General features: G+C 35.9%; 1 protein-coding gene across 1 annotated transcript in view; it reads left to right on the top strand.

Moving 5' to 3' along the window:
* Positions 1-13,320: 13,320 nt before the first annotated feature.
* The window catches only part of LOC116899052 (roundabout homolog 1-like), a 573,719-nt gene continuing 568,257 nt past the window's right edge, over positions 13,321-18,782 (top strand). The window contains exon 1 of the mRNA XM_032900524.1: positions 13,321-13,453. Coding sequence (XP_032756415.1) covers positions 13,366-13,453 — 88 coding nt within the window. The 5' untranslated portion in view covers positions 13,321-13,365. The remainder of the gene's footprint in view (positions 13,454-18,782) is intronic.

Here is an 18,782-nt window from a genome sequence, read left to right as displayed (position 1 = left end):
AGTTCGATGTTGGATGCCAGGCCAGTTTTACTAGATGCCAAATAAGTAAGTCTGCTTTGCATTAGTATAAAGCAATACATGAGACAGATTTATAATGAAGAAAGGAGAGGTTTTGTTTAAGTCATAGATGGAGAGCTTCAATGTCTAAATTTGGAGTGTTGGCAGGAAGCACTGGTTAAGATGTTCATTATCACTAGGAACCAGTAGAATGAACATGTGGTAGAGTAAGTGATTGCAGCAAAACCACAGTCCGGAAAGAAAGGGCAGAGACAAACTCATAAATAGAATCTAATCTAAGGTCCTATAAGAACTTGTTTTTAAGTTAACACTCACAATAACCCAAGATTCTCTCAAGAGTCCTCACTACTCAAAGGCATATAAAACATCCCATTACCATCTCTTTGGATAGTAACCCTTTATCATATAAATCTTAATCAACACCTTCAAAACCATAATGAAATGACTGTACATGAGGGCGGCCCTTAGTTTAAGACCACAAAGTGCGCATGACAACATGGAATATGAAAAGTACATATAGGTAAAAGCCAAGAATGAGATAAAAAATAATATTCAAAAGTTGACCAGTGTGCATGTACAGGTAAAAATGAGTATACTTGTATATTAATATATTATACATAATAGTATGCATGTCTATTTTAATTTAAAGAGTTGTACTGAGCATTAACAGCAAAAGTACTAATACCTTGAAATCTTCCTCATATCCTATGTGATTAGCATAGTTGACTGATGTTTTTTTGTATGATACCATATAATTCAACTGTAATTGTAACTTTATATATGTTTTGCTAGTGTGGATTATTTTAGATGACATTTGGCAAATAATAAGTGTTACAGCCATCATTGATTTTGTGTTTAAATGGATGTTCTTTTGTTAAACTAATAAATGGTTTTTCAGGTGGGTTGGTAAGATTTCATTAGCTCAATGAATAAAATGAATTCATAATTTAACTGCATTTCCCTCCAGATGCACTGGATGACCGGGTCTTGCCTCTTCATCTTACCAGCTCAGCTGTGAAATACTAAAATCACTTGGGTAGTAATTAGGTGTTTATCAGATTCTTGCTGAAAGGGAGTGAGACAGTTATCGGACACAATTATCTCTGAAAATTGAATCGTCCATTTCTGGTCCTGTGGAGGACATTTAAAGGAATACTGAATGGTTTGATACTAAATGCCTTTCGAACCCTTTGCCTTCTAGAATGTATGCCACACAATTACCAGTCAGAAAAAAAATTTTCTCCTTTTTCATTAACCATCTTTTGTGTGTGAATCTTTTGTTATTCCTTTGTGCATGTTGACATTTGGAAATTACCTGTGACCCAGTCTTCTGCTACTTCCTTAATGCCATTCTTCCTATAATAAATTAATAGTCTGAAATGTAACACTTGCTCACTCTGTGCTCGCCCTGCTGCTATATCTTCATAAACTAGCCCAACGCAAGTGAAGGCAATTGCTAAGATTGACTAGGCTATATGTGCATTTTGGATGATGATATCTCTAGAGCTATTTGTTCTTAAGTAATTGAAAACTTTACAGCTCATTTAAGTATTAATGTGTAATATACTCGCAGCTTAGAAATTAATACCATTCTTTAATACAAAGACATAGTTATTTAATCACTAAAAAAGCAATCCCCATGTAAGAGTTCTAAATTTAAATGTCACACCTATTTAAAGTGATGCTGCAACGTGTTTCCTAACGGTATTGAATGTGTTCTAAATCCCCATCCATATTCATTGATGTGTCTTTGATATTGATTTGTATATAAAGTAAACACAAGTAAGAACAAAAATTGAATATATTTTGTTCTGGACAATATTGATAAGTATAGTGGAAAGAGCTCTCTATTCATGTGTGATGATTTCTTGTCAATATAAGCAATCATCCTGGAGGGTAATCATGAACGTTACAGAGTTCATGTTGGCACTTGTGTTACTCTGCAAGTAGGTTGCTTCAGCTTCATGTTACTCTGTCAATTCAACCAAGGACTAATTTAAAAAATATTTAGTGCTTCCTACATAGCAGGCAACGTGAGAGATTTAAAGAATATCGTATGAGAGACTGGCGAAACCTCATGAATAGTATTATCCTTCTTCAAGTTCACTGAACTTGGGTCAAAGAAAATGGTCTTTTTTCAAGTCAGTCTCTTTTAAGCATGTTTTGCACAAAGCTCATTACAATTTCGCCTTACCCTCAAGTCACACTGCAGGTACCAAGTAATGCCACATTTATTGATCTTTCAACAGGAAGGCTCTGGTCTCCAAACCTTTCTAACTCACTACTTTGGCATAGAATTCTATTCATACTTTTCTACCAATACTTAAGTTGTTTGTCTCAATCCATAACTACTATTCTCAGACCCATTTCAGGCATTTACATTGATAATAGACATTTTTCAGTGTTTCAGAAATCCGTTTTGTTCTCTCTCATTTTAATATAGTCATAGAAAAATCCTTTCTAATCTATTACAGAAACACCATCAGCTTTGTATATGCAACATAGTTTGCACAGTGCTCTGCATTATAGTGGGAGATCTGCCTCACTTTATCTGTAAGAGCTGCCTACCACCTTCCTCATTTTTGCACTATATGATGGCACTCAAAAGATTCTCAAACTAATTTACATGAACCAAATGGAAAAGGACAAACATATAGGCATGACCATCTTAGTATATATTTTTTGATAATATGGTTTTGTGCTACTTTGAAATAATTAATTCTAATATAAAATCATGTTTCTTGAATGAACTCTGTCATTTGAAAACCTCTTCAGACATTCATATTCACTGGCATATGGACATATTGCAGTGTGTTTCCACTTTAACTTTCCATTTACCTGACTTCAGTTAAGTTTTTAGTCAGATAATATACAATAATATTAATAGACAACTTTTACCATCATGTTAAATGTAAGAGAAAGAGTCTCATGATACTTTCTGAAAGCAGAGGAGATTGTGCAGGAAGATTGGGTAGGAATCCTCACTTGCTGTAAACTCAGTTAAATTTCAGATTCCATAATTATTACATTCACTGCCCCATCTCTGGCCATTTTCCCTACTCTGTATTTTTTTCTCACTGTTAATTCTTACACTAATCTCCCTTTAAGCATGTTAAGTTTTATGTGTAACCTTAGAGAAAATTGTAGGACTTTTTTTGTTCATTTTTCCTGCTTTGAAAGAAATCTCACTTATCTGAGACAAGCCTTATGAGAACAGAGAGACTATTAATGTGTGTTTCCATGGCGTGATAGCTGAAGGATGACATTGTTCAGAACTATCTGTCTGCAACTTTATGTGCTTTCAGCTAGGATGCCCAAACATCATGTGTCCCACTAATTTTCATCAAAATGATGAAATGAACAATATGATTGAAGGTCAATTGGGCAGAGAATTCATCTGGCTGAGCTAATATGAGCAGAGCATTCTGAAAATTGCTTTTGTTTGAAAATGGCCTTCCTTTGTCTTGGTATACATGAGTGTACTTTTAAAGAACTACCATGGTGAATTGTACACTTACTCTGGCAAAAGTAGTTTTTGTTTTTATTACAAAATAGGAGAAGTAAGAAAAAAACTTCTAGATGGTAAAAAAAATGTCTTTATATGAATGTATTTGTTCAATTTTAATTCTAGAAATATGGGTGCTATCACTTTTGCAAGTCTTAGAACTTGTTCTGCCTATAGCCAGTTTGTAATTAAAGTGAAAAGACACAATCTTCATTTCACTGTGTCCTTTTGCAGATATGCAAGCAATACTAATGAACCTCTCGATGGTTTGGATGAGAAATTGATTTGAAGCTTTTTGCATTTACTTCTGAGCTCCCCCTTCCTTTTCTCTCTAAGGATTTGTGCAGTTTAATTTGCCATTGATTCTTTAATGATTGCAGTAGCCGCACTAGAGAAACTGGTGTTTATCTTCATCATACTCTGTGGGTAGAACATAGCACTTATTTTTATACATAGTGGCTTCTCCGTCAGTTTGATGATACGCCTTACTCAGCAGTTGACAAGCATCCTACTGTCTTATTGATTTTAGCCTTTAATCTTGAGATGCATATATTCACTCTAGGAATGAAATGCATTCCAAGTATCTAGCCTGTGGGTGTTAGTACTGCTTTAAAGCACCAATGAAGAGCTGTCTTCAACATACTGCAGGGAGACCAAGCATTAAGTATAATATTTAGTGATCATTAGCTTGAGTCCCTTGAGGCCTTCTCATAGTACTTTATTTAAAGACGTCAATCAATCTCGTATGTGCTTTGCATTCTGTGTTGGAAGAACCTTTTGATTCTTCGTTTTCTGGAACAAAAATAAAATAAAATAAAATAAAAACAATCACTTGTCCTTGAATTTCATGAATATCCTAAAACGGTTGATGTAGTAAAATCTTGCCTACACAGAAAGAGAGTAAGGCATTATATTAATGTTTCATATGGTTGCCCTTTGTATTTTTGTAGACTATATAAATACTAGTACTCATTGTCGATATTGGACTTTGAAATATTTTAAGCAGGAAAAAGTGATAACTAATAGAAATTTACTTTGGTGGCTATGATAGAGTAAGATACTTCTGCTGATTTAAAAACAGTAGCAATTGGTCTTTGGCAAAATGCTCATTCCCTCTGAATTATGTATGCTAAAGAGTCAGCATACGCTTTAGCTAAAAATGTGTACATCACAGTTAATCTTTCTTAACTTCTATCCAAATAATCGATGATAATACACAAGGATCTCGTAGACTATTTTAAGTGCCATGAGAGGTTATGGAAAAAATAGAAAATAGGAAGGAAAAAGGAGGAGGGAGGGAGGGAGGGAGGGGAGGAGGGCAGGAGAATAGGAAGGAAGGAAGGGAAGGAAGGAAGGAAGGAAGGGAGGAGGAGGAAGGGAGGGAGGGAGGGAGGGGAGGAAAAAGGAAGGAGGGGAGGGGAGGAAGGAAGGAGGGAAGGAGGAAGGAGGGAAGGAAGGAAGGAAGGAAGGAAGGAGGAAGGAAGGAAGGAAGGAAGGGAGGGAGGAAGGAGGGGAGGAAGGAAGGAAGGAAGGAAGGAAGGGAGGAAGGGAGGAAGGAAGGAAGGGAGGAAGGGAGGGAGGAAGGAAGGAAGGGAGGGAGGGAGGAGGGAGGAAGGGAGGGAAGGAGAGAGGGAGGGAGAAAGAGAGAGAGAGAGAGAGAGAGAGAGAAGGGAGGGGGGGGGGGGGGGGAGGGAGGGAGGGGGGAGGGGGGGGGGGGGGGGGGGGGGGGGGGGGGGGGGGAGGGGGGGGGGGGGGGGGGGGAGGGGGGGGGGGGGGGGGGGAGGAGGGAGGGAGGGAGGGAGGGAGGGAAGGGAGGGAGGGAGGAAGGAAGGGAGGAAGGAAGGAAGGGAGGGAGGAAGGGAGGAAGGAAGGGAGGAAGGGGGAGGAAGGGAGGAAGGAAGGGAGGAAGGAAGGAGGGGAGGAAGGAAGGAGGGAGGAAGAGGAAGGGAGGGAGCGAGGGCGGGAAGGAGGGAGGGAGGGAGGAAGGAAGGAAGGACAGAAGGGAGGGAGGGAGGGAGGGAGGAAGGGAAGGAAGGAGGAGGGAGGGAGGAGGGAGGAGGAAGGAAAGGAAGGAGGGAGGGGGGGGAGGGGAGGGAGAGGAGAATGGAGAGAGAGAGAGAGAGGGAAGGAGAAGGGGAGGAGGAGGGGAAGGAAGGAAGGAAGGGGAGGGAGGGAGGGAGGGAGGAAGGAAGGAAGGAAGGGAGGAAGGAAGGGAGGGAGGGAGGGAGGGAGGAAGGGAGGGAGGGAGGAAGGAAGGAAGGAAGGAAGGGAGGAAGGGAGGAAGGAAGGAAGGAAGGAAGGGAGGAAGGAAGGAAGGGAGGGAGGGAGGAAGGAAGGAAGGGAGGAGGGAGGGAAGGGAGGGAGGAGGAGGAAGGAGGGAGGAAGGAAGGAGGAAAGGAAGGAAGTTTTCTGTAGTTTTATTTAAAAAATCTTCACCTGGATTTAACCACATACTTCAGCATACCAAGGATTTATAAGAACCTCACAGCATCTCATTCTTTCTATACATAATCGGGTTTATCACTGTGCCCTGGGTTGCTTCCAAATACATTTGAACATCTCTGTTTCCCAAGAATGTGATAAGAATGATCTATGATCTAGTCTTTTCTGAAATTAATGGAAACTTATGATCTGCCCAAACAGAACCGTTGTATGAATATGAATGTGGCTGTGCATGCAGCGCCAGAAGCCTTTAGCAACAAGCTGACCAACTGCTGAGACAGCCGTCCCAAAATATTCCCCCTGTTTTGGCTCTTGTTGCTTAATTTTTCAAGCTTTCATTAATGTTTCGCCATTTTTGTGTGTCTAAAATTCAGTATTAATTTTTACCATTTTCCTTAAAATTCTTTTTTGTTTCCAGTTCTTTTTATTTCACCCTGGTTTTTGGAACAAATCCTCCAAGTACATAAAGAAAACTGGGATGTTAATAATGGTACTGCTAAGTCTAGAATTTAATCATTTAGGGCTTAGGACAATTTTGACAATTTTGTAAAGTATAGTATTTGTCTGCTTTGTCATGAAAGACTCCCCTAAATATATTCTGCACTCTTTAGTCAAATATAATGTGAATGAAGTATAAGTGTTGTTGAAACACAAAGGGAATTTAATGGTTTAAACAATTCAATCCTAAGACTGTGCCTTAAAGTATTCAGCTTTTACATGCAGAAGATTTTCAAATAATAGACTCTTCCTGGGAGCCAACAGTGTTCCTACTTAGTAAGAGATTGGTAATATTTTTTCAGTTTTCTTTGTCTATTTGAAGGCATTAAACCTGCATTTTGTAAGCTATTACATTCTTCTAAATTCTTGCTCTTTCAAGTTAAATGTGCATTCAGTGAGACAGAAACACTCAACTATTCATTAGTAGCTCTATTGCTAACTCTAGACCTAGACACACACCTAGACTAAACTCTAAAGTAATAGTCAATTAACCAGTAGCTTCTAAAAATTTCACTTATATTTGGCACAGAAAGGTAGGTATGTGAATACACCACACATACACACACACACACAAACACAGACACACACACACACACCAAACACACACACCATACACACACACAAACACACACACCATACACACACACACACACACCACACTTAATCAATATAAATGCAGCAGTGCACTATTTCTTACTGGCATTTTTTTTCCTAGGTTGCTATTTTTTGGAGCATTGAAAACACCACCAAGAAGATATTAGCATTAGTCTCTATTTTCTGCCTGTCAGCAAATTTCTTCCATTGCCTTGCTATATCTTTAAAGATTTTTCCACTTTTATCTATTTCCTTAGATTTGCTCATAAGATCTTAATTGGCTGCACACACTCTAACATTCAGTGATTTTCATTTCCAAGTCATCAGTCTGTGGCTAGCCTAATCTTCTACATTCTATTGCTCTGTTTATAAATCTAAGCATGATTCTGGAAATACAAGATCTTCAAAGTTGTTTAGTTTCCCATATCACTTTTATCATTGAGGGGACAAGTAGAAACGAGCAAAATAATTTGCATGAGGATTATCGTTGGATAATTATAAGAAAATCCTTAGTTATTTTTCTCTACTATTAACACTTCAAAACCAAATGAAAACTTAATGGGAAAATCAAAAACAAAAAACAAAAACAAACAAAACAAAGATGAAAATAGGTATTGGACTCTTGGTTTAGGAAGCAACCATGAGAACGGTTCTTTTGAGAGAAACTTAGAATACATGCCCAATGGAACATTGAATAGATGTAGTTCTTATGAAATTTGTTACTTCCTAGCAATCTTAGATAATATTCAACTCAACAAGATTTTCCTAAGATGAATTAAAAATTAGCTCTCTTGAAAACAAAATTAGAATTCATTATTAGATTTTTCTTTAAATGTACCTTGACCAAATCTATACATGAGTGCACATGCAGCATATCACTCTTTTGGCAAAAAAGTCTTTGTTTAAAGAATTTTTATCAAGATTGGAGTAGATGTTTTATACATTCATTAATTTTTCAATACTGAACTTTAGACATATTCTGAGTTCATTTGTTTATGTATAAATCACATCTCAATAAATGCTATTAATATAAGTCACAATCATAAAATCAGGCAAATTAAGCTTCCTAAAGCACTATTTAAATGTCAAGTAAAGTGTAACTCCAATCCAACTTCAATGTGATCACTGCCCTCAGGTGAGCTCATCAGTTGCCATTTGAAACTGACAATGATCAAAATACCAATTTTAACTGATATCAGAAAACAGAGCATAAACTGTCACAGTCACCTATGAAAATGGTGTCAGTCAATTATGTCCTGGTATTGATGATGATGATCATGATTATTACATTCCAAAACTGACGTAAAAGCAACTAAAAGAGCAAATTTTTTCCAAAAGTGGAATAATATTGCTGAATGATAGAACCGACATTTACATTCAAAGAGTTATTTTAACCACCTGTACTTGCAAAATACTATCTTATATTCCTTACACATACATATAGTTCACAATTAAATTGCATTTTAAAAATAGTTAAATGGACTTTTACCCTTAAATGAGTTGTTTTGTGTTAATATCCCAAAACATGTGTTTAGTTGCCAAAAAGGCTACCTTTCAGCCTATGTGTACTTTCCTATAGAATAGTGGCTTAAATGTAAAACATTTAAATGTATGTCAAAGTCAGCAAAGGGGCTGAACCTCATTAAAATCCCACATCACTACTCCAGAAGAGACAGAAAAAAACGCAAAGACTAGGAAAGGACAAGAAATGTTTGCAAGAGCTGAGGTTAATCAGTGGGTTGTTATTTAAAACATGAAAAGAACACAACAACATTTCAACCTCCCAAACAAGATAGTAAACAAGAGAAATAAATAAGGAGTGAGCCAACCATTTTTGGTATGCATGTTTTTGGTGAACGTAACCAAAATGCCAAAACATGCTCTAAGAAATCAGACACCACTCACTGTCCAGAAATGAAAATGTACACTCCACCACAATGTTCACAGCACTCACTGTATTTCATCCTCTTCTGGCTGACACAGGATGGGCAGCATGCAGACCACTGATAACACTAACTGTTGGCAAGGAGTACACTTTTGTTTTGCAATGTGGCATCATCACCACATTGAAAGATGCTTTGGCACGTTTTTGAACCAACTTAATGTTCCCATGTAAAACAGCAACCTAAATTCTTATTCAATCACACGAGTTAAAATGCACATTGAAAACAGGACATACAGAATTCTGCATGTGGATGTGTATGGCAACTTCATTCACAGTTGCCAAAACTCAGATACAACCAAGATATTCTTAAGGGAAGATATAAACAAACCATGGGACACGCTGATAATGGAATGTCACTTGATGCTGAAAACACAGTGACTTCTGAAACCATGGTTATGATAGGATGAGAAACGTCACATTCAGAGAAGTAAAGGAAGTGAGCCCATCTGACGCCCTATGCACCATTCCATTATGCCTCTGTGAAGTGCTGGAGAGGCACAAACACAGAGACACTAAGGCAATCATTGTTGATGAAAACAGAGATGGCAAGGCAAATCTTTGAGCATGTTTGGAGACAGAAAACGACTCTGAGGGAAAATGTAATGGTGACAATTGTTTTATACTTGACCATTATGCTAAAACCTCAAGGTTGATCATTGTATACCCTGTGGCCTTTGGGGATAACGGAGTGTCCGTAAAAATATAATGTCTTGCTGGTGTATGCTAATGGCAGAGGACATGTGTGTACAGCACAAGAGAGAGCAGAAATTTCACCCTTGGTCTTCCAGTTAATTTTGCCTAAAATGTAAACTACTTCAGAACATTATGTATATTACTTAATTTTTTCTTCCTTTTTTCATTGAAAATGGATTCTTCTCTCACATAATGTATCCTTCTGGCCACAGTTTCTTCTCCCTCTGCTCTTCCCAGCTCCTCACCACCACTTCTCTCCCCCAGAACCATTGCCCTTCCACTTGAGTTTAAAAAAAAAGAGGCCTCAAAAGTCAACAACCAAATGGCAAAACAAGATAAAGCAAGGCAAAGGCCCTTCATATCAAGGCTGGACAGGGTAACTTAACAGGAGGGAAAGAACAGGCAAAAGAGTCAGACAAATGCCTGTTTCCACTGATAGGAGTTCCACAAAACTACCAAGCTAACAGCTATAACATACATGTCAGGGGTCCGGGACAGATCATGTAGGCCCTGAACTAGCCGCTTCAGTCTATGTAATGAAAACTGTGTAGTTGATTTGCTTGGCCATGTTCTCCTGGTATCCTCCTTCCCCTCTGACTCCTAGAATCTTCCCTTCCCCTCCCCCAAGGGACCAGTTGGAGACCTCCATTTTATACTCTTTGTCTCCATAATGGTTTCAATATCTTAAACTTATCTGATGTTAGTAGGCAGTTAATATGTAATGCAAAATCATTTGTCCCTAGATGATATAAATTTGTTTCATTTTATATAAAAATACAGTAGAGATTTAAATTAATATGTACCCTAGAGTAATACAATTTGTCCAAGTTAAATCAACTAGAATCTTAGTAAACTTAATATTAAAAAATGAGTATATATCAGTCATACTGAAGAAAAACTTCAATTCTGGTAAAGACAACACTATAATTACACACAGCAGTTCTCAACCTGTGTGTCATTATCCATTTGGGGGTCACATGGCCCTTTCCCTGGGTAGTCAATGAAAATATCAGAAACACATAAAATTTACATTACAATTTATATAATAGCAATGTTACAGTTATGAAATAGAAACAAAATTATGTTTATATTTGGGGCTGACCAACACGAGGAATTATTACAGAGTCATAGCATCAGGAAGGTTGAGAACGACTGATTTTACAAGTAATCATATTTTGTTTTCAAATCATCAATAGTACATCTAGAATCATGTGCACTTTTGTTTGCATCCGAGTTTGAGAAAAGAAGTGCTTACATAAGTTTAAGAAACCAAAGATTTGTTTATTCCACAACAGCACGTCTGATATCCACAGCCCACTGAACTAATCCAATATTGGAGAAGAAATGGAAATAGAAACCCCTTAGGCAAGCACAAAACTGTAGGGAAGGGAAATGTGATAGGAAAGCCTAGTGACACAGAAATACCCAGGATGCACCTTACTTAGACACTTTCTGAAGGAAAGCAACCCTTCCTCGCTTTAGGAAAATGACTTCCGCAGAAAATATTGAGTGGGCAACCTGAAGCAGAGCCTCTGGGACGAACCAGCACCAGTTCACCACTGTCTGTGTCCATCTGTCAGTCTAATCTATCCCTTGACACTCAGCGCATAATGCATGAAAGAGAAGTAGGTGCTGAATACCACTTATGATTGTCACACCAGGGTCAGGGTTGTTTTAACAACACTGGCCTCAAGACACAGACGTGCTTAGGACGTGTATAAACATTCTAGCAGATACTATTTATTGGAGGTGGAATTCTACCTCCGGGAAGACATGGTTAGAGAATTCTTGAGCGAAGAATTCATCCCCAAACATCCTAAAGTGAAGGTGGATGGGACAGAGGTTGGCACTTTGCCAAGGAGCCCTGGGCAAATGAGTTCACAGTTCTAAGTGTTACAGAAAGCACGGCGGTGGCTGTGCTCCCGCAGATCAAATGGCCACAGCCAGGTGCAGATAAACCTACAGTTGTAAGTCCTTTTCTCTAGGGTTTCTCAGCATATCGAGTGTTACAATAGATTAAGGTTAGAATAACTGTAAACAAGGAACTCCCTGTTTAGTATTAGATTGATTTAACTGTTTTCACTAAAAATAGTGTTAAATAATTGAAATTATTTCTACCTCCCAATTTGGGACTCTAGAATATATCTTCATTTCTCCCCATCCCTTCCCACCCCCATTTGTGTGCACATGTTAGCATATGTGTACCACAGTGTGGTGTAAAGATTACAGAATACAACGTTTGCACGACACATGGGTTCTTGGGATTGAATGTAGACAGGATTTTTGGTATCACCTCTATTAGTCAAGTCATCTTGCTATTCTCTTTTCTGTTATCTATACCATTATACCCTGGAAAATTCTTGTATGGAAAGAACCACTCCCTTTATACTGTGGTGAATATATCTATCTATTATTCGAAAATGTATGCATGAATATATAGAAACATATTTTTATGAAGTTTTTGTATATATAATACAATTTTATGCAAAAGCTATAATATATATAAACTTTTGTTTATATTTCCTTATATTGTAAACTGTTATTTTCATGTTCATCATAAGTTAATTATCTCCCTTTTAAAAGTATGACATAAGGCATGCTGTTGCTTCTATGGAAAAGTAATAAGACATTTATATAATTGCTATAGTGTCATTTCATAACTTCCTACAACTGCTCTCATGAGGTCTGTCTAATCTTCACGACATACATTGTTACTACCTTACATGTCCCTATGTTCCTTGGGACCAGTTCAGACTTCCTTGTTTGCAATACAAACTCCATTTCTTTAACATGCCTGTTTCTGAATTACTGTTGGTTATAGTAATTTTAAGTTTTTCATGCATATGGGAAGTGGGGAACAAGTCTTGGAGATATTTTTCTTCATCATATCCACAATTCCAAGCTCATAATGAGCAGTTTTATAATGACTGAGAATTTAAAGAAAATCTCAATTTTGTGCATTTGATAGGTATGTCTTATCTAAAGTAGAGAGGAATCAAAATTAAATACTTATTTGAAATCTTGTGAAAGGTAAAATAAATATATAACACAGTTGTGACTAATATCTGTCTAAAATGAATTAAAATTAACAAATACCTAATTCATTTTAGATACTCAGTTTTGCCCCTTTATTCATGGCATATATTCCAAGAACTGTAGAAATTTCCTGAACCATAGTGCCAAGTTCTATGCAGCTAGCATTTGCAGGAGATATATATCTGCATAGATTATTCTATAAATCAAATGCAGTGGGAACTAACAGTTTAGAACAACTTCGGCATTTTTCTAAAAAATAGATTATAAAATTACATTTTTTAATCTTCAAAATATTTTATTTTAAATTTCTATCATCCTTCTTCTGATGATATATCCCAAATTCTGAACCACACTTGACTCTAGTAAACAAAAATCATGGAAAACAAACACATGAATAAGTGGGTGGGAATGACACAATGTTCGGAATATACTTTGTATAAGCTATATTCATTTAAAAATCATTTATCATCTTATAAGTGACCTGTCAAAAATCTATATGAACTACAGAGTTTTGAACATGCTTTATGTATTCCATTTACTTCATTTAAAGGAAATAATTTTGTGATTTTTTTTTATCTCACCAGATAACATACATCTGTATCGCTGGCTGGTGTAATGTAAGGGAGGGGTAAAGATGAAATGGAAACATCTTCCTCTTCTGGTCACGATATCTCTCCTCACTCTATCAAAAAAGCATCTCCTTCTGGCCCAGCTTATTCCAGGTAAGTAGGATGCTTTTCTCTCATCAATGTTAAACCGGTATTTTTTTTTTTTTTTTTGCTTTTAAACTCTTCTATATCGTATATGTCCTAAACAAGATGTCTTCATGTTCTGTGTAAGTTATATGTCTGTGTGAATGATTGCTTTAGGGTATGTATGTGGTGAAAAGTTTCACGACAGAAGTGATCATTTGAATACAAAGTCCTTCAAGAAAAGCATAGAGTTATAATACTTCAGTGAATTGGGTACTGGAAGAACAATTACAGAAGAGAAAGTTGTGCAGTATGAGAGAGAGAGAGAGAGAGAGAGAGAGAGAGAGAGAGAGAGAAACAAGGCTTCCTTACATAGAAGACATAGAAGTACCTTAGAAAAGGGATATAAAGGTAGAATGAAAGTGTCTTTGGAACTGGCTACTTATCCAGTGGAACATTGTCAGAATGTGATGATAATATGATACCCTGTTTCTTCTGTAGTTGTCATTGTTGTGGGTGGATTTAGAACACATTTTTTTGAATACACAGTTTTGTTAATGAAATTAAAATAGTATTTTTATATAATGCCTTAACTGTCCTATTTGGTTGACTATTAAGCAACTCCAGATTTGTGGTATAAAACTAGAAAAATAGATTAATATTATATCAAAAACAACCATATTTTTCTTAAGTAAAACAATTTGGGAAACAATTGTTAATTAGAGTTTATTTAATATGATGCCCTAACATAGTCACAATATTTGGAAAAGTTTCATATATAATGTGTTATCAATAGTATGACGTTTCTTTCTATATTTATAACACTTATGAAATGTGTGTAGATTATTATGCACTTCTACATAAAAACCCAGGGACTAAAAAATTTCCAAGGATATCAAAGTCTTCCAATACAAGGTAAAGACTGGCATTTCAGCTAGACGATTAAAAATGTCATAAATAAACAATAAAAGTTTCAGTATTTGTTGAAATATATTCATAGTATTAAAATATATAGTATTTTGGAAATATTTGTGCTGGACTGTCCAAACATACTGCAAATTCCACTCATTTGTAGTTTGATCTTAATGGAAACTTAAGTTTTCCATTCTTGTTATTGGTTTATTGAATATGGATAAACATTAGAATGTGAACTATGAAAATTTAATAGGAAGTCATAGACATGTCTTCAAATATTGGAAATGTATCAGAAATAAGAAGTTTTCTCGTTGTCATGGAAACACTGAGAAAGAAAGATTACACATACATCAACAGAGGTTATCCACAGATAATTATCATTATTACTCTTACAATTATCAATTATCATTATAGTTCATAACTAGTTAATAATTTTCATGTAAACAAATTTACCTATGATTAGCTATTAATAAAACTTATAAGTTATCAAATAGAAATTAAACAATATTATACAAATAGAGATAGAGACAGATATAGATGTAGATATAGATGATATAGAAGGTAGAGATAAAGCTAATATAGATAAATAGATTAGATTAGATATAGATATAGATTGATATAGATAGATATAGTTGAGATACAGTGCACAATATGGATTACAGTTCTACATGGCATTAAGGGCGTATAAGTCTTTTTTCTATTAGATATATAATTTCTGAAAAACATTTAAAAAAGAATTCTGTTATAAGACTCATATAAAGCTCTGTGTTTACAATAAAACACTTAAAGCTGCAGAGAGTTTAAAATACATAAACATATTGTCTGGCATAATATATTTCATGTCACAAATGAGATAGGTTGGTTCTCAATTAAAGAAATAACAAAGATATTGGTTACAGGAGCTTATTTTAAGGCAGCTTCTTTATTCAAAGAAACAGGTATCTATGAATGGGATCCACACAGTTAAAAATGACTATTCTTCTGTCAAGATCATAGAGTTCAAAATTATTTCAAAGTCATTTGTCTGTCAAAAGAAATATGCTCTTACCTTCTCAAAGGGACCCCCGCAGAGCGGTAGTCATTTTGATAACTACCTCTGCTCTGAGCTCTGGGTTCAGGATAAGAAGGTTAGGTAATCTACTGAAAGGACCCCTCATCTTCAAGGTGATGCTCCCTCATTAACGTCACACAAAGTGAAGAAGAGATCTTGCTGTTGTTCTGGGTTTATTATGTTCTTTAAGTCCTGGGCCTGGAATTATTAGCACATCTCAGAGCAAGCAAATATGGGGCTAGTTATAAAGATCAAACATTCATATCATTGAAAGAAACTAGTTTCTAATTCAAGTAATTACTTTCATATTCCCTTCAGAAAATAAGCAAAATATTTCAATAGTGACATAAATAAAAATGTTTTAATTGCTTTCAAAGCAATAATAAGCAAGATATAGATAGATAGATAGATAGATAGATAGATAGATAGATAGATAGATAGATAGATGTCTTATTGCTGAGATCTAGTAAATTATCAGCATAGGCTGAGATCTAGTAAATTATCAGCATAGGTACATAACTGAGGAAGATATATTAGACTTAAGTGTAAAAGGACAATTAAATACATTCTCCAAATAGACTATTCCAGATGTTCCCATTTTAGTTTACTTTATTTCATTATAACCCACTACCTACCTCCTCTTCGTTTAAGCATTGGTAGACATTGATTTAACTCCCTATTCATGTTTAATTTATATATAAAGTGTGCATAAATCAGCCTAGGTTATCTCTTGAAGCACATTAAGCCTTAGCTACATCGCATGTTCCTTTAATCGCTGGAAATGTGGAAGTTTACAGATTTCCAAACTTTACATTGTGAACCTGAACCTTAATTGCAACAGATGTCAAAAAGACAACAAAGACACGCGTTAAATGATACAGTTTAAAATTACATATCGTAAACCTATGGTGAAATTGAATGCGAATTGTTCAACTCCTAAGTTTAGCTTTGCAATGGGAAAGCACAAAGAAAAGCGTACAGTGCTCTGTTCGTGTATGAATACATTAGACAATCCACTTCAGAGTCGGCCGTGATTTATTCCTTTTACTCTTTATTCTGTGACTGTGCGGCCGTGTTGTCCTTCGTTAGTGATGCAGGTGCTGACAGCGTTATTTCCTTTGCCCTGGCTCATGTCAACAGCCTTGAGTGTGAGATTTTCTGAAATGATTAACTACCTCCCCTCCTCACCCGTCTGTCCTCCAACACTTCAGCACCTTGGTATTATACCCCAGGGATGGTAATTGCTAGGAACTAAGTGTTATTTCTGTCTCATTTGGGCCTGTAATTGTAATGATGCAGAAAAGAAGGCTTTTTATAAAATACAGGAAATCAGTTTGTCTTTTCTTTTTTTTTATTGGATATTTTTTATTTACATTTCAAATGTTATCTCCTTTCCCAGTTTCCCATTCATAAAACCCCTATCCCATCTCCCCTCCCCCTTCTTCTATGAGGGTGTTCCCCCACCCAACCACCACCCCTTCCTACCTCCCCACCCTGACCTTACCCTACACTGGGGGGGGTCCAGCCTATACTCCCTGTTTATTCTTATTCTTAGTTTTTACACTGGAGTTTACCTATGAAAAACTGATTTTCTGTTGATATTTAAGATTAGATAAGTCATTTAAATATCTCTATATAATTAATATTTTAAATGTGAAAGAATGGGATCAAAAGATGACAGATAAACTATGCATTTCCTTTGGAACCTTTAAAAATAATTTTATACATATTTATGCACAAGAACATTTTTATCCCAAGATGTGATTAACTTGAATGACAGAGTAGCCATGCCTAGTGACTAGTAAGTGTGGCCATTTAAAATCTATAGAAAGAACATAGTTGTACGTCGCTGTATTGTTTTATTTTTAACTGCACTACCAACTTAGAAGCAATCAGAATCATGTTGATCAGCAAAGTTGGGTTTTTTTCTTATAACAGTCTATCTTGCATTGGAACACTGAACATAGGTGGATCTAGTTCCATTATGCAGCAAGGGAGACATCCTGAGCTGACCTTTTGGTGTTTTAAATCCTAATACAGACATCTCTGCAGCTAGAAAGGTTTGTTGCTGCACTGTTTGGTGGGCAAAATCAGAAATAAAAAAATCTGTCTCTGAACGCACAGTTTTACAGGCATCTAATGAGTTCAAATCGTTGTTTGACCATAGAAAATTGAAAAATAATCCACTTAGGCACAGTTTGAACTAATATTAAAAGTATGTTAACTGCACTTAAAGTATTTACTACCTGAGGATCTTCCGTTGATAAGTTAAGGAAAGATATTATCAAATAGTCAAATTTATGACTTGCTGAATAAGTATTTGTTTTTAGTTGTTTTGGGGGGCCTTGGAATATTCATATTTCTCAGGTTGAATGAACGTCTTAGCATTATATAGGACCATGTAAATATTCTGCAGGAAAGAATATCTTGCTCCAAAATAAGTATTCCTGTGTTTTAATTTCAATTTTATAAAATTTTAGATAGATTTTTCTCAAAAATCAATTGTTAAAATAGTAATATATTTTATTTTAAAGTCATAAATATGCTTAACCATGGTACTATGATTTTTTTCCTCTACCCATAGTGATATATTTGTCTTAAATATTTGACACTTGATAATACTGTATGACTCTTAATTATAAAAATTTTTTAAATCAGCCTAGTGATAAAATCACATCTCCCTTTATATTCAAGACAGTTTCTACATGATTCTTGTGTGTTTTTTTAATTTTGCTTTTTGTGTGTATAATTATTTCCTGCTTCTTCATTTAAAGGTATAATCCAAAACTTTTGACATCAAAACAACATATTGTAATTCATTTACATTGAATTGAAGTTAAATTTTGTGCAGAAACAAATATGTACTTTTTAGTTTATATGAACATAGTAGTCACTCTAAGACTTGTTTCTTACAAGAAATTTGGGGAGTATTTGGGGACATTTACTATAGGAGACATAAGCCCTTTCATCAATTTTTTTTTTCAGTTTAGAGACATGTCATAAGCCCAATAACTGATTCATAACTCAGGAAAAATAATAAGTAGTAACTAAAAGTATAACAACCGTAAGAATAAAACAGAAACTTATGGCAAGAATCAAGCTGGAATGACAAGCAAGGTAGTTAGCTATAGAAAGAACCACATAAAGAGTACTTTTGTATTTCCTAATAGTACATGTAGCCAGCTTTTTGCTGGAGTCCAGAAAGTCCCATATGAGATCAAGGGAGCTTCACAGAACGTGTAGAGACAACATGGCAATAACAACAACGAAAAGCTCTGGAAAGTTCATCCTTACTGGGTGCCTCTTTAGGGCCAGGCAGTTTGATGGACGGTTTGATAGCTTTAGAATACTTGTAGAAAGGTGGGAAACTGTAAGTGGAGGATGAATGTAGGA

The sequence above is a fragment of the Rattus rattus genome, chromosome 4 (genome assembly GCF_011064425.1).
Source record: "Rattus rattus isolate New Zealand chromosome 4, Rrattus_CSIRO_v1, whole genome shotgun sequence".
NCBI classification, from domain to species: domain Eukaryota; kingdom Metazoa; phylum Chordata; class Mammalia; order Rodentia; family Muridae; genus Rattus; species Rattus rattus.
Note: the sequence above shows the minus strand (reverse complement) of the source record. Positions and strands in the feature narration are given on the sequence as shown.